The 22,746-nt window shown below is 45.2% G+C and overlaps 1 protein-coding gene across 1 annotated transcript; it reads left to right on the forward strand.

Moving 5' to 3' along the window:
• The first annotated feature begins 10,830 nt into the window (after positions 1–10,830).
• LOC119658137 (uncharacterized PE-PGRS family protein PE_PGRS54-like) lies at positions 10,831–14,006 on the forward strand. Its single transcript, XM_038065406.1, has 3 exons — positions 10,831–11,467; positions 11,609–13,791; positions 13,853–14,006. Exons 1-3 carry the CDS (start codon positions 10,831–10,833, stop codon positions 13,952–13,954), a joined length of 2,922 nt encoding a protein of 973 aa, XP_037921334.1. The 3' UTR covers positions 13,955–14,006.
• The last annotated feature ends 8,740 nt before the right edge of the window (positions 14,007–22,746 follow it).

Genomic DNA, 22,746 nt, shown 5'->3' on the forward strand with positions numbered 1-22,746 from the left:
TCAACCTTGCGCTGGAAAAAACCGAAGTAGTCATCCTGACCAGAAGAAGAATCCCGACCTTGCGTCCCATATCGATCGGCGAGTTGACTATAGAGTCAAAACCAACGGTTAAGTACCTTGGTTTAATGCTCGACTCGAAGATGAGCTTCTTCGAGCAAATCAAAGCAGCCGCGGACAGGGCTGCAGCAGGAGTCGCGGCCTTGAGTCGGCTAATGGCGAATGTCGGCGGCCCTATATCAACTAGGAGACGTCTCCTCATGGGAGCAACGCAGTCCGTCCTTCTCTATGGTGCGGAGGTATGGGCTGATGCCCTTGACAAGGAGGTGCATCGTAAACGCCTCGCTCAAGTGCAGAGGCGGGGAGCTTTGCGAGTGGCGTCTGCTTATCGCACTGTCTCCGAACCGGCTGTGAGGGTGATTGCGGGAGTGATCCCCGTTGCCCTCCTTGCCAAGGAGCGCAAAGCTATCTATCGCCGTAAGGGCGAAAATTTAAGAGAAGTGGTTGCCCATGAAGAACGTCAACGCACCCTTAACGAGTGGCAACTTTCTTGGCAAAATGAGCCAAGGGGCAAGTGGACTGCGCGGCTCATCGACAAATTAGACCCGTGGCTGAACAGAAAGCACGGTGAGATTGATTACTTCCTTACCCAACTTCTAAGTGGGCATGGAGGTTTTCAGTCTTACCTGCACAGGGTTGGGAAGGCGCGATCTCCTGACTGTGTGTTTTGCAATAGAGTGGCGGATGACGCTGAACACACCTTTTTCTCTTGCGAGAGGTGGGACGGCCTCCGCCAGCAGCTTTATGCAGACACAGGGGAGCTCTCTCCAGACAACATTGTCAGAGAGATGCTGAAGAGCGCTGGCAGCTGGAATCGTATTGCGCATTATGTTCGGGCTCTTCTTACTACGAAGAAGATTGAACTCGACCGGCGGAGGGATCGGACGGTAAGGGGTTCCCTGAACTAACAACTCCCTTCCTCCCCTCCCCTCCCGTTGGTGAAAGGAATTCCCTGATTTGATGCCTCCCAAAGCCGGGAGAGCGGGAGGGCTAGCCCGAAGTAATGTGTCAAACGGTTCCAGGCTAGTTCTCTGATGACAGGGAGGTGTTTAGTTGGTAGTCCGCCAGCGTGCTGTTGCGGGAGTCCAACACTCTGTGCGTAAACGCTTTCACCTACCCTACTCCCAAAAAAAAAAAAAAAAAAACTGTTTATTTATGGGACAGAAAATGCCTTGTTGCCAGTCGTCTGGCATTGATTCGCCTCCCCTTGATTATAAGTTAGTCATCCGCTCTTAGCATATGTATGTGCAGATGGAGAGGGCTTAATCCCAGAAGGACTTCCAGGGATGCCGTTGGATACGTCCTCACTGTTTCACTGGTACACATGCAAGCCAACCTTTGAGTTTGTGTAATTCCCTAGCTTGTATGTTGAGTTCTGTTCTTTCTGCCCAGATTACCGCATCGTAGGTAATCGTTTGCCTTACTATTATCTTCGGGCTGCAACCTCATTTTTTCCCTGCTATGGACCTACAAGTCATCAGATCCCTTGTAGCTTTCCGACAAGTGTTTCTGTCATGCGTCTTCCAGAGTAATTTTTGTTCTAGTGTGATTCTTAAATATTTGCTTCTCGTTTCACCTTCAGTCATGTAAACTTATGGCTCTCAGGTGATCAAGCTTACGTTTAATAGTGAATGGTGCTATGGTGGTGCTATGGTGCTATGGGTTAATTAAAAACAATATGTTAGGCAAATTGGTCTGAAAGATTTTGGGTGAAAAGGATCCTTTCCCGCTTTCCGAATAAAGACCACTTTTGCCCTTTTCATTCTCGGTAAATGTCCCGTCCTCCTTCTTCAAACAGACGGAAGATATTGCCCTATCTTTGGCTACAGCTTTGTAAACCCTGATTACTTTTGTGATTTGTTCGATTCCTTTTGCTTCCCTGATCGCGTTGCTATACGCAGTCAGTGCATTTTTTTACCTCGGCCAGTCCTCGGTTTGTTTTGCCCGGTTGAAGAGTTTTCGTACCTCTATTCTCATTCTGACTAGGTTCCTATTTCACCAGGGTACATCCCTTCATAACTTCAAATGTTTTAGCCAGGCAGCTAGCTGGTCAATGACGACTGTGTTGAGGTTCTTCACCACAGTTTCTAGTTCCAGTTCGTTTCTGATGTCACCGCCTCCTAGAAGGTGAGCCATCTTGTTGCTCAGATGCATTGCATACGAATCCCAATCAGTTTTCCTGGGCTTCCTTATTCTTTCTATTCTTTCTATTTCGGAGTTGTCCTCAATGTCGAATTTGATTATTCTGTGATCAGGCATAGAGTGCTCATCCGACACTCTCGAATTCCCGACTAGCCCGTTCATTACAGTATTTCCTAGAGTTATGTCCAGTACTTCTTGTCTACTGCTTTTCACGAATGATGGAGTGTTCCCTACGTTGTATATTTCTAACTTATTGCTAAGAATAAATTCAAGAAGGCTCTCAGTACTCACACTTTCGATTAGCCTTGCTGCTTCCCCAGACTTCGTGATGGGCGTTGGAATCGCAACCGAGGAGAAGTGGTGACGCCCTCTTCTCACGGTATTTCAGTAGCCCGATATCACGACTGCCTTTCGAGTGCTCCACCCGGCTTCCAGTGAGACTTGGATAGTCACAAGTGCCCCGGTTAAGAACTTTGAAAGAATAAAGTATATTTTAAATTACGTTTCAGAATTATACAAGCTCTTGATTTGCCATACGTATGCTTGGAGACCATGAATCTGCCCCCGGTGCACCCTGGGCTCCTGAGCCAGCACTATTCCAATGTTCTCCTTGGAATTTGCCCTTGCAATTACCGCAGATGCAGCTTTCGCATGGTGGAGGTTTATATAGGCTATCTTAGTGCTTGCCATTGGCTCCGTTTTTGTTTGGAGCTCCACTGTCGGAGTGTCAGCCTTCTCCTCCTGCGTTTTCCTGTGCGTCGTTGTCCATCCTAAACCCTATAAGATCTAGGCCTAGGTCGGCCAGTTTCTGCTCTTCATTGGGCAGTAAGTCCACTTCCCTGGCTGATTCAATCCTGTTGACAAGGCTGAAGCTAAAGTCTTGGCCTTGAGTTAAGACGTCTTCTTATGGGAGTAATACAGTTCGTTCTGCTCTATGGCACAAAGGAGGTGCATCATATGCGCGTTGCTCAAGTGCAGGAACGGGGAGCTTTGCGAGTGGCGTCTGTTTCAAGATCGTTCGTGATTATGATCGCGGAAGTGATTACCGTTGGCCTCTTTGCTAAGGAACGTAAAGTTATCTACAGCCGGAAGGGCTAAGATTTACGAGAGGTGGTTTCCCGTGAAAAACGCACACTTATCCAGTGGCAACAGGCAGATGGACGGCGTAGCTCATCGACAATTTAGATTCGTGGCTGAATCGAACGCATAGTGAGATTGATTGCTTCCTTACTCAACTTTTAAGTGAGCATAGAGATTTTCTATCTTACCTGTACAAGATTGGGAAGATACAATCTCCTCATTGTGTGTTCTGCAATGAAGAAACGAATGACGCCGATGACATCGTTTTGTCTTGTGAAAAGTGGGACTGGTTTCGTCAGCAGCTTCATACAGACACAGGGGACCTTTCTCCAAACAACATCGTCAGAGAGATGCTGAGGAACGACTAGATGGAGTCGTATTATACATTATGTTCGGGCTTTTCTTGTTGTGAAAAAAATTGAACTGGAACGGTGGAGGGACCGGATGGCAAAGGGGTGCCGGAACTAACAACTCCCTGATTTGAAGGCTCCCAAAGCCGGGAGAGCGGGAGGGCTAGCTCGAAGTAATGTGTCAAACGGTTCCAGGCTAGTTTTCTAATGGCGGGGAAACATTTAGTTAGTAGTCCGACGGCTTACTGTTGCCGGAGTTCAGCACCCTGTGTGTATACGAATTCACCTACCCTGCTCCAAAAAAAAAACAATCTTCTCGCTATGGGTGAAATAATATAACGAAACCACTGAAATATTCAGACTTTTATACCGACGGCGTGAACATGAATGAAACCTGATTCAACAATAAACCCCAGCTTTTATGCGTTTATCATAAGTGAACTTAATAAAGTTGTTTAGGCAATGACTGTAATTACGACTTTTTTTACAAATGAATTCGTTACGATATTTGTAAAACGTTCATGAGCAAAGATAATGCAACTATAAACCGTCTGAAACCGTAAGGGAAACTGGTGACAGATTAGAAGGTCAAGTTAGAGACAAAACAAACTGAACTAAAAAACACCAGGTATAGTTCCGTTATAACAAACCTACTTCTTCCCGAGAAGTTGGCAATCTCCTTTCACTGTTTTCCGGTGAGTATTACTAGGAACTGCCACTTACGTCTTTTCCTCAACACACCTACGTGTGTCCGGCGCATACACCGCCAAAACTTTTCGTTCGAAATTGTATCAGCCCAGAGTACCCCAATTCCACATCGGAGACAAGTATTGAGGAAGGCTTGAATATATTGTTGCCTTTCACCCCTTGGTGTGGAATAGCACGTCAATCACATGTACGCGCCATCGCTCGCGGTTACATGAAATGCATTTCAGCTCCTCGCACGACTTCCCGAGATGTTCGCACTCCTCCTCTACTGTTCTTCGCTAAGTGCTCTTGGGGAGACTCACTCATCGGCCATCTTGGGAGAGTGCAGTGGAGCATGGCTTAGCCCGCAATGAAATTGTCGCCCTTCTTTAATGCGTTAACTGCCCACTGCCACTTCCGTCTTCCTATCACATCGCATACAAATGGCGGGTCTGTGCGCCGACCCAGTTCTTAGCTTGAGATAGTGTCAGGCCAGCGTACTCCGATGATGCGACGCAGACAGGTATTGATGAAAGCTTGGAGCTTTTGAGTAACAGTGGAGTTCACTTTCCATTTGCTACTTCCATATAGCAACACAGAAACAACACTAGCAAAGAACAATCTCAACTTGATCTTATTGTTGAGATAACTGCATTTTCAGATTTTAGATAAAACAGCGAAAGTGAATCTAGCGCTGTTAATGCGTTGGGCAACATTTAGTTCGGTACCACCATCGGCAGAAACCACACTTCCTAGATATACAAACTGATCGATGCTTTCGATGCTCTGCCCATTAACGCAGATAGGTAGAATGTGATGAGCCGTCAGACCGACAACCTTGGTTTTGTTGGTGTTTATGTTCAGTTCAACTCCACCTTCCTCTCTTTCCAAATTCAGAGCCATATAGTCAAGGTCCATGATCGGGTGAGCAATCTCAAAAGCGTAGTCGAGGTGTTTGAAGAAAAGTGTCATTCTCCAGTGAATTCCTCCATGTTCAGGACAGGCAGCATGAAGAACGTCACCGATAACAAGAAGAAATAATATCGGTGACAGAATACAGCCCAGGCGGACCCCACTTTGAATTTCAAAATCCCCCCGAGATTTTACCTCGGTGCAGTACGTGACATTTTGCGCTATTGTATGTCGCTCTGATAATAGCTATTAGTTTCTCCGGGATGTCCATCCTACGTAGAGCACACTCCCTGCCTACGCTATTGAAAGCTTTCTCGAAATCGATGAAGAGAAGGTACAGCGAAAATCTAAATTCCGCACACTGTTCAAAACTGATTCACAGGGTGTTGATGTGATCGATACAGAAGGATCCGGAGAGGAAACAGGCCCCCCTCTGTTTCGATTAAGCTTTCAAGATGTTCTTTGATGCGTTCTAAGATTTTTTTGAACTATTACCGTTGCGACGGCGGGGAGAAAGCAGATACCCCTCCATTTTCACACTTTTTGGAATCTTAACCGTCATCCTCATAAGGATTTGAATTGCGACGGCGGGGAGAAAGCAGATACCCCTCCATTTTCACACTTTTTGGAATCTTAACCGTCATCCTCATAAGGATTTGAATTTGGTTCTTAGGCTCTGAAGAACAATACGACCCTCCTGTGCCTCATTAGTTGCCGGAAAATCGACGGTGACGATGATCTTGCCCTCTACAGCAAGTGACAAAGAGTCAGAAACTGCATGATCTTTTCCAAACACGTATTGAATATCGGTAGTGTACGGGCTGATAAGGCTCAGATGCCAAATTTGGTTCACATTTTGGTGAATCGCAGTACCTATATCAATGTCTGAGCCATCGACAAATACGGTTAGGAGTACATATTGCTGAGGGAATGCCAAAATTTAGCTTCTCCCAGCTGTTATTTGATGCCTCTGGGACCATGCAATCAGATGGAACTCTTTGTTCTTCGGTCAGTATTAAGGATCAATTGGGCCTTGGGTAAGAGACGGCGGTAGAAGTTTAACATGCCCAAGAACCTTCTCGGAAAACTTGAAATCGATTGTACCTTGACAGGGTCTAGTTGGATGACTTCAGGGTTTATGAAGGTGGCACGGAATCTCATCTGCGATTTAGAGGCCTTAAGAAGAAACTGAAAAGTGCACTGGAGGTGCTCAGAATGTTGAGCCAGAGGAATACGCGACCAGGACATCATCCAAATATACGCAACAGAAGTGAAGGTTCCGTAACACAGAGTGGATAAATTTCTGAAAGGTTTGCGATAAACTGCGCAGATCGTTGATGCCATCAAATTGGTTACTGCCATGGTCAAAAATGCAAATCATGGGAAGGGTAGTTTCCGTAAATGTTGCGTGGTAGTTAGTTAGTTAGTTTAGTTAAATGGGGGGAGCCGCAGCTCCGAGCACTCAGGCCATTATTAGGCCCATTGTACTATCCCCGTAAGTTGCCTATTCAATGGCTTCCTGCCTACGGTGTTCGCAGGCTTTAGCGAATCTGAGAACATTCTCAAGAGGCAGAGAGTGTGCAGATTCTTCATTGAAGAAAACCTTGCCAAGGTGTCTTCGTCTGAGATCTGAGGATGCCGGGCAGCTGCATAAAAAGTGCAGGGCAGTTTCCTCCTCCTCCTCACATTGGCTGCACACAGCCGAAACCACTACCCCAATCTTTTCCATATGGTAGTTTAAGGGGCAGTGTCCCGTCAAAAGCCCTACTAGGGTTTTCATGTCCCACTTCTTAAGGGACAACAAAAATGCCGCTCTAGTGGCCCTAGGCTCCTTTACAAGGATTTTCGCTTGCCGGCAAGAGTCCAAATTTCTCCACTCGGTTGCGTGAATCCTTGCAATTTCACCTTTCAGAGTAGACTTGACAGTAGATGGTCGGATTCCAAGAGCTGGTTCTGGGCCCACCATTGTGGATCCAGACCCTCGGCGAGCCAGTCTATCAGCCCCCTCATTACCGGCGATGTTAGAGTGCCCCGGCACCCACATTAGGAATGTTTCGTTCAGTCGGCCAAGTTTCAGCAGCACCTGACGACAACTCCACACCAACTGGCTTGATATGTTGTTGCCATCTAGTGCCGATAATGCTGCCCGACTGTCGGAACAGATTCGAATGGTGCGACCCCTCCATTTTTGTCGCAGACATTCTTCTGCTGCCAATGAAATGGCATATATCTCCGCCTGGAATATGGTCGTCATTTTTCCGAGGGGTCGGGCCAGTTCTATAATCGGATTCTCCGAGAACACGCCTGCACCCGATCCATCCTCCGTGACTGACCCGTCGGTGAAGATTATTAGGTCTGTAATCTGAAAAGACTCATGGCCACTTGTCGACCATTCTTCTCTTTCGGTGATTACGACAGTGTATGTCTTTTCAAAGACGAATCTGGAAACCATATGATCGGTCGGCATCAGGGCTACCGGATGTTTTTCAAGGAATTTCCATATAGACGCATGCCCGTTGGATTGGCCGCCTTTCCACGCCCCAATGGTATCGAGCCTATATGCGTCGTTTGCTGCTTTCCGTTTCACCTCCAAGTGGATGGGGGGTAAATTTAGGATGGCTTCAAGTGCCGCAGTCGGCGTAGTACTCATTGCTCCAGTAATACTTAGGCAACCAAGTCTCTGAATCTGCGTTAGCAGCTTCCTGCTGTTAGCAAAGTTCAGTCTTGGCCACCAGACGATGCATGCATACATCAAAATGGGTTTTATTATGGATGTATACATCCAATATATCCGTTTAGGTGAAAGTCCCCAGGTCTTACCTATCGCATTCCTACAGCACCAGAGCAATCTGCAGGATTTCTGGTATTGTTCCTGGATATGATGCTTCCACGTTAACTTGGAGTCGAAATGTACTCCTAAGTACTTGACTGTTTGTGCCAGCTGGATTTCCGCCCCTGCTAAGGGGATCCTGCTTCAATAGACTTCTGGCCGACCGATATGTGGATTTTTCTCCACTCTAGCATGTGAAGGATCCAACTGATTAGCAGCGGTTCGATTCCATGCTGTCTTGCCGCATCACAAATTGCCGCAAATGAGGCATAATTGAAGGCACCTTCGATGTCCATGAATGCGCCTAAAGCGTATTCTTTATCGGACATCGCCTTTTCAATTTTTGCCGTAAGTTCATGGAGTGCTGTCTCCGTGGATTTGCCTTTCTGGTAGGCGTGTTGCCTATGGTGAAGTGGCCATTTAGGAATGTGTGTATCCCTTATGAACCGATCTACTAATCTTTCTAGTCCTTTTAGCAGAAAGGACGTTAGGCTGATCGGTCGAAAGCTTTTTGCGTCTGTGTAGGTGGGTTTTCCTGGTTTGGGAATGAACAACACCTTCACATCCCGCCATCTAATTGGAATATAAGCGTGTGCTAGGCATGCCCGATATATATTCCGAATGTGTCGACCCAGGGCATCCATTCCTTCTATTACTAGCGCAGGAATGATGCCATCCGGACCTGCAGACTTATATCTGTGGAACGAGTTAAATGCCCATTTCACTCGCTCCAGTGATACTACTTTGCATGCCAGATTCCAATCTCTCGGCTGAGGGCTGTATGCACCTGTTGGCCCCGAGATTAGAGTGCGTGGTAGTACGCATAGTACAGCGATGTTCTTAATCTTCCAGTTCCGGAAGAAGCCACGCTGATGGACTACCTCAAAGATATATGTTAGCAAAGGTTGTAGCTGCGAAACATCTCTAAGATACTGGGTTATATACATGCCAAGCAGTCAATGCTCTTAAGGGTTGACTAGAGAGTTCTGGTCTAGCACTTACGGAGGAAAAAACGGAAACGGTACTCATCACCAAGCACCGTAAAAGAAATTATGTCTGGATTCGAATTAGTAATCATATCATTACCTCCAAATCTCCCATTAAATACTTGCGATTGATAATAGATGCGGGGCTCCGATAGAAGCAACACGTGCAGTATGTTTGCGACAAAGCATCCACTGCTAGTATGGCCTGGCAAGAATAAGCCAAACTTGGGAGTACTGCGGTATGCTTCCAGATCCCTTATAGCTAGCGTGGTAAGCTTGATCTTGGTCTATGCAGCTCCAGTTTGGAGAAAGGCATTTCAGATCACATTTAACGCTACCAAACTGAATGCAGCCTACAGAAGAGCAGCCCTAAGAGTCCGCTCTGTCTCAAATGATGCCGCATTTGTCACCTCAGAAATGACGTCCATTAATATTCTGGCAGATGAGATGACGAACATGTATAACGTCAGGTGCATTTCTCCTTTATCGGAGACAAAGAAAACCGAAAAGGTGAGATCTGTACATAGATGGCAGCGTTGAAACGCTCAGGAAGGGGATGGTGGACCCACAAGCCCATTCCTGCCATGAAGAAGTGGTTGGAGAAATATGGTGAGATTAATTATGATCTTATCCAGTTTCGCACGGGACATGAAGAATATTGCCAGTACCTGTAGAGATTTACATTGGGTACTTCACCCGATCGTACTGACTGCCAGGTGTCCTAGAGGACCCAGAGCATTTATTCTTTCACTCTCCAAGATTTGCGGGAAAAAGGAGGAACCCAAAGGAGACTCTAGGAAAAGTGCTGGTACCAGAGAATCTAGTGCGACGAATGCTAGCATGCCAGGCGGACTCCATGTTTGCATTTATCCAGAGTAAACTGCGAAAGGCAGAGGAGACAAGAAAACCGTGTTTACGTGACTCCGCCCCGTGATATAATACCTTATGGTGGTTTCACGTGGCATGGAAAGAGTCGGGGTGGTTCTAGTGGGAATAATTTAATTGGATTTGGTATATGGGCGGGTCTTATGATGTTGGCTATAAAAAGTTCGAACAGGGTCGAGATAAAACAGAGCATAATGTGATTTCAGCTGGGTTGCTATATGACGAAAAAAATTGCTGCTGAACTTTCAACGTGTGTTTCGCCTAATCTGGAAGACTAAAAATTTGCTTGGAAGAGGTGCGGATGGAAGTTGAGGATCCAGTTGCTGCTCAGGTCTGCCTCATGTGACGAAATATTTCCATAGGGGTCAGTTTTTTTTGAAACGGCAGACCACATATAGTATAGAGATTGACATACTTATGGTTCCTTGCCCGTGAGAAATAAAGCTTCTCCATACCAGACAGGTGTTGTCTCATATAAAACTGAGTAGAAGGTCACAAGAAAAACGGAGTTGTTGAATCTCTGAGAGCCCAAAAACAAGATATGCTGGAGCAGCTCTTTGCAGATTCTATATTTTTCTTGGAAAATGCAAAGCAGGTGGAACTGTGTTGTTTAAACAACGTATCTAAGCAGATTAGAAGACAACCTTTTCAAAGGTTGTGAATCTGTTTTTTTTTAACTGCCAGGTCAACCCTTAAACTATGCGTTATATTGACTGATAATTGCTTTATTATTCCGCCGTAATAATTATAATTTATGGCGGCAATTGTCCTAGCAATAAACCCAATCATCATAAACTATTTCGTAACAAAGTATATAAATACAGCCAATCACTGTTACGTCCTCTCATTCAAGCGTTAAATTAAGATACTTCTCGATCTCAGGCCATCGTGTGCAGTGGAAATGCTGCGATTTCCCAGAGTTTTTCTGGGAACTCTGTTTTTGCTACATTTAAGCAGCGACTCTTTGGCAGAAGCTAAAGCGATTGATAGTTCCACAAGTGATAAAAGTGGCGGGGCCGACATTAATTTAGGACTAAAGGCTTCCTTGGGTCCTCATGGTGGCAGCATAGCTGTTGGAGGTGGTATTGACAAATTGGAAACCGGAATAGATGCAGAGGTGCATTTCGGTTCAAACGGCGGCAAAGGCTCGAACGATGCAGGGTCTAATCTGTCCAGTGGCAGTGGAAGCAAAGCAAGTAAAAGTGGGAACAAGTCGTGGATTGCTGAGAAAACCAGTAATGTCTCCACTAGTCTGGAGGGTGTAGCACATTGGCTAACTGGCGGAAATAGTGGTGGTGGTAGTAGTGGTGATGTAGGTGGAGGTGGAGGTGGAGGTGGAGGTGGAGGTGGAGGTGGAGGTGGAGGTGGAGGTGGAGGTGGAGGTGGAGGTGGAGAAGGAGGTGAAGGTGGAGTTGGAGGTGGAGGTGGAGGTGGAGGTGGAGGTGGAGGTGGAGGTGGAGGTGGAGGTGGAGGTGGAGGTGGAGGTGCAGGTGCAGGTGCAGGTGGAGATGCAGGTGCAGGTGGAGGTGCAGGTGCAGGTCCAAGTACAGGTCCAGGTGGAAGTGGAGGTGCAGACAGAGGTGGAGATGGTAAAGGAGAAGGAACAAGCGGAGGAGGAAGTGGAAGTAGAGTTGGAGTTGGAGTTGGCTTTGGAGCTGGAGTGGGAGCTGGTGATGGAGGTATTGGAGGTGGTGGTGGCTTCGGAGCCGGTGGTGTTGTCGGAGGTGGATTTGGATTCGGCGGTGGCTTTGGATTCGGTGGTGGCGCTGGTGGTGGCAGAAATGAAGGAACTAGTGGGGGTGGAAGCCATGGTAGCGATGGTGGTTCATCCTCGGTTGGTAATAGCGGCGATGGCAGTGCAAATGGGGGTCGTGGCGGAAGTGTTGACGACAATGGTGGTACTACTGGAGGTCATGGCAGTGGTGGTGGTTCATCTTCTGGTGAAGACGGAGGTAGTGGTAGAATTGGTGATAGCGGTGGTAGCAGTGGAGGCAACGAAAATTCGGGAAGCCATGCCAGCGGTGGTGGTTCATCCTCTGGTGATAATAGCGGCAATGGCGGTGCAAATGGGGGCAGTGGTGGAGGTAGTGACGGTAATGGGAGCAGAAACGGAGGTCTTGGTACCGGTGGTGGATCATCTTCTAGTGGAGGTTGGAGCAGTGGTGACAATGGTATAGGTGGAAGTGGTGGTGGTAGTGGAGGAAACAATAGTTCTGGACCCCATGGCAGCGGTGGTGGTTCACCCTCTGGTGGTAATAGCGGCGATGGCAGTGCAAATGGGGGCAGTGGTGGAAATGGCAACGAAAATAGGAGCGGAAGCGGCGGTAGCGGCGAAGGAAACTTCAGTGGAGGAAGCGGAACTTCTGGAGGCCATGGCAGCGGTGGTGGTTCATCATCTGGTGAAAACGGGGGTAGTGGTAAAAGTGGTGGCAATGGTATGGGTGGAAGCGGTGATAGCGGTGGTAGCAGTGGAGGAAATGAGAATTCGGGAAGCCATGCCAGCGGTGGTGGTTCATCTTCTGGTGGTAATAGCGGCAGTGGCGATGCAAATGGGGGCAGTGGTGGAGGTGGTGACGATAATGGGAGCAGAAGCGGAGACTATGGCACCGGTGGAGGGTCATCTTCTAGTGGAAGCTGGAGCAGTGGTGACAATGGTATAGGTGGAAATGGTGGTGGTAGTGGAGGAAACGAGAGTTCTAGACTCCATGGCAGCGGTGGTGGTTCATCTTCTGGTAAAGACGGGGGTAGTGGTAAAAGTGGTGGCAATGGTATGGGTGGAAGCGGTGGTAGCAGTGGAGGAAACGAGAATACGGGAAACCATGGCAGCGGTGGTGGTTCATCTTCTAGTGGTAATAGCGGCAATGGCAATGCAAATGGAGGCAGTGGTGGAGGTGGTGACGATAATGGGAACAGAAGCGGAGGTCATGGCACCGGTGGTGGTTCATCTTCTAGTGGAGGTTGGAGCAGTGCTGATAATGGTATAGGTGGAAGTGGTGGTGGTAGTGGAGGAAACAATAGTTCTGGACCCCATGGCAGCGGTGGTGGTTCACTCTCTGGTGGTAATAGCGGCGATGGTAGTACAAATGGGGGCAGTGGTGGAAATGGTAACGAAAATGGCAGCGGAAGCGGTGGTAGCGGCAAAGGAAACTTCAGTGGAGGAAGCGGAACTTCTGGAGGTCATGGCAGCGGTGGTGGTTCATCTTCTGGTCAAGACGGAGATAGTGGTAGAAGTGGTCACACTGGTATGGGTGGAAATGGTGATAGGAGTGGTAGCAGTGGAGGAACCCAGAATTCGGGAAGCCATGGCAGCGGTGGTGGTTCATCCTCTGGTGGAAATAGCGGTGCAAATGGGGGCAATGGTGGAGGTGGTGATGATAATGGGAGTGGAAGCGGTGGGAGCACCGTAGGAAACTTCAGTGAAGGAAGTGGAACTTCTGGAGGCAATGGCAGTGGGGGTGGTTCATCTTCTGGTGGAGATTGGGGTAGTAGTAGCAGTGGTAGCGGCGGAGGAAAACCGAATGGGAGGAACGGAAGCTCTGGAAACCATGGCAGCGGTTCCTACTCTGGAGGTATTGGGGGCAGTGGGAGAGGTGGTGGCAATGGTATCAGTGGAAGTGGTGGCGGCGTTAGCGGTACAAACAGGGGCAGTGATGGCGGGTGGGACAATGTTGGGAGCGAAACCAGTGGTAGCGGTTACTGGAGCAGTGATCACCATTGCGGAGAAATGTGTGACGGTCATTTGCTTCCTGGCCAAAAACATGGTATTCAATTAGGAAAAAAGAAGTACACGATATTAGGCGGATTCGGGAATAACGAGAATAGTAACAAATATAATAGTTATTGGGACTATGTTTTGCAATTTGTGAGTATTATGTTATCATACTGAGTGCATGCTTTTAATTTAATATTTTTATCTATTCAAGGTTATGTGCACTGAGGCAAACCTAAAGCTTGTGGATAGTCTCTTTAACAACCACGATCTTTGCTCATTCTACAGCAAAATATGCAATAGACTTTTTGGTTGATATATAAAGGGCAAACAAATTTATACAGAATAAATTATGAAGTTTGAATATATATGTAATAGTTTCACGAAACGCTAGTGTTTATTCAGTTTCATGACAGTATGCTGATGATACCGATGAGGCTTTTATAAGTAACTTTCAATAGATTCTAAGCAAATAATTATTTTATCCATTAAATGCGGACGCCACTGAACGGAAACCACTTTCCTGACTTTCTGGCCACAACCTTGATTATGATTCATTATAAAGTTTGTGTCTTTTTAAGTTCGCAAAGGGAATCGCGAATTTGTTTAATTTGAACCATGCTTGAACCAATAGAAGGGGTAAATATCTTTCTTGGACTAGAGATGAACAAATTGCCAAGAACTTTATATTTGTGCGCCAAAGGTAAAGACACAAGTCCAAAACCGGGAGTTCATCATCATCAGCAACAGCCCAATAACCGGTATTCGATCTAGGCCTCCCTTAGTACCAATTCGATATCCCTAAAAGCTGTCTAGCTTCCTGACCTACGCCATCGCTCCATCTAAGGCAGGATCTGCCACGTCTTCTTTTTCTACCCTCTCTCTATTACCCTTATAGACTTTCAGGCCTGGATCCTCATCATCCATACGGATTAACTGACCTGCGCACCACAACCTTTTGAACCGGATTTTTCCACAACCGGGCGGGTGTAGTATTGCACTTAGATTTCATCGTTAAATTCTTCTTGCAATTTTTCTTGCTAAGAACCCAGGTCTCCGAGGAAAACATGAGGATTGGCAAGATCATTGTCTTGTACAGTAAGAGCTTTGACCCTATGGTGAGACGTTTCGAGCCGAAAAGTCTTTGTAAGCTGAAATAGGCTCTGTTGGCTGACAACAACCGTGCGCGGATTTCATCGTCATAGCTGTTATAGGTTGTGATGTTCGAACCTAGATAGAAGAAATTTTCAACGGACTCAAAGTTGTAGTCTCTTCTCTTTTATTGTTTTCGTTTGACCAATGTGATTAGATGTAGTTTGTTTGCCTTTATTAATGTGCAGCCTGCTTGATCTGGATGAAGGTAGACTGCACATCTCGGGTTATTCTTCCCATAATATCAATATCGTCAGTGTAGGTCAGTAGTTGGGTGGACTTGAAAAGGATGTTGCCTCTTGCATTGACATCTTCATTCTCCAGGACCAGGTTGACGAGGACGCATGATAGGGTATTCCCTTGGCTTAGACCGTTGTTGATGTTGAATGGTCTTGAGAGTGATCCTGTTTTTATCTGGTGTCACACATTGGTCACGGTCAACCTAATTAGTCTTATTAATTTCGTCGGGATACCCAATTTTCTTATCTTTTACCCTGGCTATGCTCTCATACGCGGGCTTAAAGTCGATGAAAAGATGGTGTAACTGATAGCCATGTTCCAACGGTTTTTCCATCTCTTGCCGCAGAGAGAAAATCTGATCTGTCACTGGTTTGCCTGGAGCCTCTTTGGTGTGGGCCGATGATGTTCTGACCGTATGGTGCTATTTGGCCTAGCAAGATAGCGGAGAATATCTTATAGATAGTATTCAGCAACTAGGTATCACCTCTATAATTGCTGCACTGTGTGATATCTAGACTAGAAGTTTAGTACATCATTTATGAAACCAGGAATTTAGTACTTCATTTATAAAAGGTTCTGTGTATTTCATAAATGACAATATAATATGCGAAACACATTAGCTAAAATTATCTCGGAATCTGGAAAATTTTATCGATACAGATCAAGCTAGTTTCCGCTCGGAATCTTCCTGTACCGACTTATTAACACCCTTCGGATCACTGCAGAGTTGTGTGCGTAGTTTAGATCACCGCTCCATATAATCTTCATTGATGGCGAAAAAGCTTTCGATAATCTGAACAAGAAGTATATCTGGAATACTCTACTCAAGGGACGCATTCTAGTAAAATTAATATCTATTATTAGAGTAAAATAGGATTGCGGAAATTATCACGTGATATATTGAAGTAAACTCTCAGAAATCCTTTAGGTCCAAAGCGGGGTCCGGCAGAGTTACGCTTGGTCACTGAGTATTTTTTGAGACTATGTCCGCTTTGTAATCTGTCACCGAAACTTTTTCGTAACATTATAATTGCCATACCAACTATAGATTTGGCAACATACCTACGGAAATCCGGTATCCAGTCTAGGCCTGCCTTAATAAGGAACTCCAAACATCCCGATTTTGCGCCGAGGTCCACCAATTCGATGTCCCTAAAAGCTGGCTGGTGTCCTGACCTACGCCATCCCTCCATTGCAGGCAGGGTCTGCCTCCTCGTCTTCTTTTTCTACCATAGATATTGCCCTTATAGACTTTCCGGGCTGGATCATCCTCATCTATACGGATTAAAGAGGAGACATCGGGTGAAAAAAATACCGAAGCCACCGAAGGAATCTTGAAAGTCATAGAAGCTTCTAGCAGAGGATCAAGAACTAGATCTGGATCTTCTAGGACTTAGGGTGTATAGCGACTTACAGGAAACCGCCATGTCGAAAGAAGAGGGTGATACTCCGACAGTGGGAAAGAACTCCTAACACTAACGAACCAATGACCAGCACTTAGATAACCTGCAAGAGCTGGCTCTGGAGTAATTGTAGGGCGATCTCCAACGAAAGCATTGAAATGGTGCTGACTCAAGAGCCCTGGGTGGTCCACAAGGGAGAAGCAGGTAATTTGGGACTCATCTTGCGAAAAACCAAGAGCTTCTATTATTCTTGCACATAATTTAAAATATATATGACTTTCAGAGTTTCTGGCCGAAGATCTTATGGCTCTCCAAGTCCCACTGGAAGCCGGGGGGAGGGCTACTTTCCTGGAGACGGAATTCCGATACCACGGAAGCTAGTCACTAGACTGGTAACCACTTCTCCTTTGCTCCAATCCCAACGCCCATCACGAAGTCTGAGGAGACAGTAAAACTAACCACCTTCTTGAATTTATTCCTAGCAATTAATTAGAAATATATATGCATATATATGCATAGGGAACACGCCAACATTTTTAACCAGTACAAGACAAGAGGAACTAGACATAACTCTAGGAAATACTCTGATGAGAGGGCTGGTTGAGAATTGGAGGGTGTCGGATAAACCCTCTATCGGCAGCAGATTCGGCATTGAGGGCAACTCAGAAGTATATAGAAAAAATAATAAGGAATTCAATGAGAACAGACTGGGACTAGATAAATCACCTGAGTGGCAACGTGGTCCATCTACAATTGGGTGGTGACTGCAAGATCGAAATAGAGCTAGAAACAATGGTGAAATGCTTCAGCAGAATCGTCATTGACGTATATGAAAACAGCTGCGCGGTTAAGACAGTCAAGTCATCAAAGGATCTACCCTGGTGGAACAGAAACGTAACCAGAATGATAAATATAGATGCAAAAAGTCTTCAACCGGGCGAAACCAATCGGGGACTGCCAGTGACACAAAAGAGATTGACGACGTATAGTAACGCGATCAGGGGGGCAAAACGAAACAGTTAAAGGGAATTCTGTGAAGGGATACAATAAACCAGAGAAGCATCCAGGATATATAAAGTTGTAGCCAAAGACAAGACAATGTATTCTACCTTTGTGAATTGGGAAGGTGGGATATTTTCCGGGAATGAAGAGGATGCTGTGCACCTGCTTCTCAGAACTCATTTCTCGGGGTCCTTTCCCACGGCGGAAGGCAACAGCATTCTGCCTTGCACCTAAGAACAGGGAGAAGGTGGAAAAAGAAGAACTGGAAACTAGCAAAAGAAGTAGGTAAGATGCTGAGATGACAAACTTTTAACCACTGAAATCACCCGGAATTGATGACATTTTCCCACCACTACTCAAGAAAGGCCTAAAAATCATCTTAGAGTCTCTTCTAATGGTGGCAAAGAGCATCATAGCCATATATATATACCAAGGGCATGAATAGGAGCAAAAGTGATCTTTATTCCGAAAGTGTTTGAAAAGGATCCTTTTCTCCCTAACGTTCCCGTGCATAATCCCATACATTAATGCCAACCCTGTATCCGCGGATATATTACGGGATAACATAAAAAAAAAGAAATAGCCCAGTGAACATTTTTGAACGTCAAAGGATTGTAAGATAGTACATCCCACATAGAGATACAAGATGCCATAATCTGCAAGGAAGAGGGAAACACCCTGGCTTTCTGGGTGGACAGAATGGTAGAGAGTACGCAAATAGAAGTGCCAACAGGTACAAATTCTGTTGTCATGAATACTAATCAAACTACCACCGCTTATGTGAAATATGGTAGTGCATGAACCCCTAGGATAGCTAACAAATACTGGAATACAAGTCCAGGGTTATGCAGGCGACATTGTTTTAATCTGTAGGGGCAAATATGAGAATACCCTATATGATAAAATCCGAACTGGGCTAGAAGTTACTAGTGCCTGGTGCAGGAAACGGGGCTGCGCATCAATCCAACCAAAAATACCATAGTACCATTGACTAGGAAATGTAAGCTTAATCACCTGATAACCATTAGGTTACGGCACGGAAGTGAAAGGAGAAAAAGAGATCAAATAAACTAGACCAAAAATTCTTGTATAAGATGCGTGCTGAAAACACTTGTCGGAAAGTTACAAGCGCTCTGATCACTTGTCGTTCCATAGCAAGGAAAAAATGGGAATGCACCCCGAAAATGTCGCACTGAATATATACTACAATAGGAAGGCCTATGATTACCAATGGGGTACAACAGGGACAGGGAGTTTCACAAACTTCAAAGACTGGCTTGCCTGAGTATCAATGAGGTAATGAGGACATGCCCATCGGCATCCCTAAATAGCTCCTGTGGTTAACTCCTCTTCATCTGCACATACAGATGCACGAAAAATGCAGGCCGAGCTCATCAAGAGGAGGGAGCTGCTCAAATAAAAAAAAAAATGATATTACCTCTAGGCGGTACTCCGAATTACTAAATTTTTGGGTAGTGAAGGTGAATGGGTTTACATAGAGAGTGTTGGACTCGGTACGGCAAGGGATTCTCAACTTAACACCTCCTTGTCGTCAGACAGCTAGCCTGGAACCGTTTGCCACATTACTTCGGGCTAGCCCGCAAGCTTTCCTACCTTGGAAAGCTTTGAAATCAGGGAATTCCTTGTATCACCTGGAGGGGAGAGGAAGAAGGGAACTGATAGTTCAGGGAATATACAGCCATCCGCCCCTCCACTTTTCGAGCTCTATCTCGTCTCGAGTCACGCACCAAAGTTCCCAGTCAGCCGCGCCGTCCATCTCTCTCTGCCTCATTTTGCCGAGAGAGCGGCCACTCATTTAAGGTAAGATGCCGTTCTTCACAAGAAATCACCTTCCTTGGCTTGGCCTCCCTTGCGCTTGTGTATGACTTCGCGCTGCTTAGCAAGAAGGGCAATGGGAATCACTCCCGCGATCACCATTACAGCCGGTCCAGGGACAGTGCGGTATGCAGACGCCACCTGCAAAGCTCCCCTTCTCCCTTTAAACACAACAGACCGTGTTATCAAGAAATCACTAACTGCTTTTTAAGGTTTTGTGTAAAACAAAACCTTATTAAAATCGATTCAATGTCTGTCTGTCTGTCACACGTATTTTTCTCCAAAACGGCTAAACCGATCCGAACGAAATTGGGTGGACAGAGGGGAACTATGAAATCCCACGCATACAGCGAGTGGCATAAATTTAGGTGGAGTTTAAAGGGGGGCTCCCCACACATGCAAAAGGGGGATTCAAAATTTTTTTTCACCGGATATAGTTGTGTAGGGTATCAAATGAAAGGTCCCGATTTGTACTTTCCGAAACTGACATTGGTTTTGGCATAAATTGCAAAGTGCGTGAGTAAAGAGTCAAAATGTACGCACTTGAAGTGAGACAGGACTCATTTTCGGAAACTACCCAACCTAAAAATCCGAAAAAAATAAGGATGGTGCGCCTAGATAAAATCTAGGCCTCAAAATATGTCCCATTCCGATATCTGCTCAAATAAACTTACTAATAGTATATTACTACTTTTTAGAAATTTACTGAAAAACCTCCCTTAAATTCATCCTAGCACTTCTGGATTTTGTACCAGCATAGGGGACAATATTTTGTATATACGCGCTAAATTTCATGGAAATCAGGCAATTAACGCCAAAGTTATAGCAGTTCAAACCTAGCAATTTCGCGCGAGTTTACTGCTTCCAAAGCCATGCAAATCAGATGCTGACGTCATAATTACCCGGAATAATTGACATTCGCGTGGAATATTAAAGTCACATTTATGAAGAATCTATTTATCTGCAGCCCTTTTTAAGGTTTTGTGTAAAACACTTATGTGAAATATAATCTTCGAGAGATGTCCATTCCGGTATCTGCTCAAAAAATTTACTAATAGTGTATTATCAACTTTTAGAAATAGACTAAAAAACACCCCTTAAGTTCATCCTAAGTGTATTAAATTTTGCACCGACATAGAGGACAGCCTCGCGCATACACATGCCAGGTTTCATGGAAATCCAACTATTAGTGGGAAAGTTATAGCAGTTCAAACTTATCAATTTCGTGCTAATTAACAGCATCCTAAGCAATACAAATAAGATGCTGACGTCATAATTAACGAGAATAATTGAAATTTTAGTGAAATATTAAAATTCCATTCAAGAAGAATCTAATTCTCCCTAGCCCTTTTTAAGGTTTTGTGTAAACACAAAACCTTTTTAAAATCGGTTTACTGTCTGTCTGTCTGTCCGTCACACGCATTTTTCTCGGAGAGGGTTATAGCGATCGACACCAAATTTGGTAGAAAGGTGGGAACTGTGAACGCTCACGGATACAGTGAATTACATCCTTTTACGTCGAATTTAAGGGGGGGGGGTCCCCATACATGCAAAAGGGGGGTGTAACATTTTTTTTCATCAAATATAGTCATGTGGGATATCAAATTAAAGGTCTCGATCAGTACTTTTCAAAGCCGATCTTAGTTTTGATATTCCTTGGAAGGGTGGGGAGCGCGGGGGTTGAAAGTGGTCACTTCTTTAAGGGGGCCATTCTCAGAAACTACCAAATCGAAAAATCTGAAAAAAATCAGGAGGCTGCCACTGTATGGTGCCTGGGCTCCGAAATACCTTCCATGCCGATATCTGTTTAAATAAAGTTAATAATAGTATATTACTATAATTTTTTGTAATTGGTTAGAAGCCCCCCTTAAGTTCATCCTAGTACCATGAAATTTTGCAGTGATATAGGTTATAATATGGAGCATGATCTTACTAAGTTTGGTGGAAATCGCGCTATTACTAACAAAGTTATAATACCTCAAATTTGTTGCTCTTTGAAAATTGAAGACTATGAATGTCAATATTACCCGAAAATGGATACTCTCACATAATATACGGATAGATTACGTGCTACGTACTAAGAAATACACAAAACCTTTCGTACCTGAAGCGTCAAGCTTCCGGTTTCCCGACTTGTTTACTATATAATTCTATATTATATTTTTATAATAAATTACCTTGATCAAACTTAAATTATAATTTATTTTAATTAGTTCATTATATATATATTATTTTATTATAATTTAAAGGATAATAGCAGAACAACTTTCCGGGCTGTCCCGACTCCATTTCTGCACTGACACCGGAAAACTATTTCCGCTGTCAAAAATTCTTTTTTGATGTCGTGGGCACCGCAATTCGCACTTGCGTACGTTCAATATGCAAATTGCTCGCTCTGCCGCAGTTGTACTCATGAGAAGACGTCACCAGCTAGACGTAGGGCCTAACATCTGCCATTAGTCGATTTAAGACAGAAACTCCAGCTGCACCCTTGTTGCTTTGATTTGTTGAAAAAGCTAAAGTCCAATGTACTTAACCGTTGGTTTTGACTACATAATCGACTCGTCGATCGATACGGGATGCATGGTCGGGACTCCCTATCTAGTCAAGATGACTACTTAGATTTTTTCCAGGCAAGGCTTAAACCGTGAGCAGTAATCTACACGCTTATCCGCAGTTATCCATTGCAACAACGGCAGAAGCATCATCTGCATAATCGACCAGGCGCAACTCCGAACGAGCAATTAGATCGACCACTTCGCGATTAGCAGTAGATTTAGCAGTTGTCTCCTCATCAACAAAGACACAACAACCGGTATTCGGTCTAGACCTGCCTTAATAAGGAACACCAGACACCCCGGTTTTGAGCCGAGGTTCACCAAATCGATATCCCTAAAAGGTGGTGTCCTAACTTACGCCATCACCCCATCTTAGGCAGGGCCTTTTCTTCTCCCATAGATGTTGCCCTTATATTATAGAATTTACGGGCTGGATCATCCTCATCCATACAGATTAAGTGACCAGTCCACCGCAGCCTTGATGTTCTGTGCGTATGAGACTATCCAGTCTAGCAAGATACCAGAGAATATCTTATAGATGGTACTCAACAACGTGATATCTCTATAATTGCTGCACTGCGTGATATTCCCCTTTTTATGTATGGGACAGATAATACATCGTTGCCAGTCGTCAGGCATTGATTCGCTATGCCACACCTTGATCATCAGTTGATGAACCACTTATTGTAGTTGGTCGCCTCCATATTTAACCATTAACCAACCAATTCGGCTGTTATTTCATCGGTTCCTGGCGACTTATGGTTTTTAAGCTGGTGGATTGCATGGACTGTTTCTTCTATACTTGGTGGTGGCAGCATTTGTCCGTCGACTTCACTTAGCGGGACCTCCAACTCGCCAAAGTTATGGTTGTTCAGTAGTTCATCAAAATAATCAACCCATTGCTTCAATATGCCCAT

The sequence above is a fragment of the Hermetia illucens genome, chromosome 5 (genome assembly GCF_905115235.1).
Source record: "Hermetia illucens chromosome 5, iHerIll2.2.curated.20191125, whole genome shotgun sequence".
NCBI lineage: Eukaryota > Metazoa > Arthropoda > Insecta > Diptera > Stratiomyidae > Hermetia > Hermetia illucens.

Coding starts and splice junctions, on each gene's coding strand:
- LOC119658137 (XM_038065406.1), top strand. CDS start 10,831: ATGCTGCGATTTCCCAGAGTTTTTCTGGGAACTCTGTTTTTGCTACAT. Junction 11,468..11,608: donor AGGTGGAGGTGCAGGTGCAG/GTCCAAGTACAG, acceptor CTGGTGATGGAG/GTATTGGAGGTGGTGGTGGC. Junction 13,792..13,852: donor GGGACTATGTTTTGCAATTT/GTGAGTATTATG, acceptor TATCTATTCAAG/GTTATGTGCACTGAGGCAAA.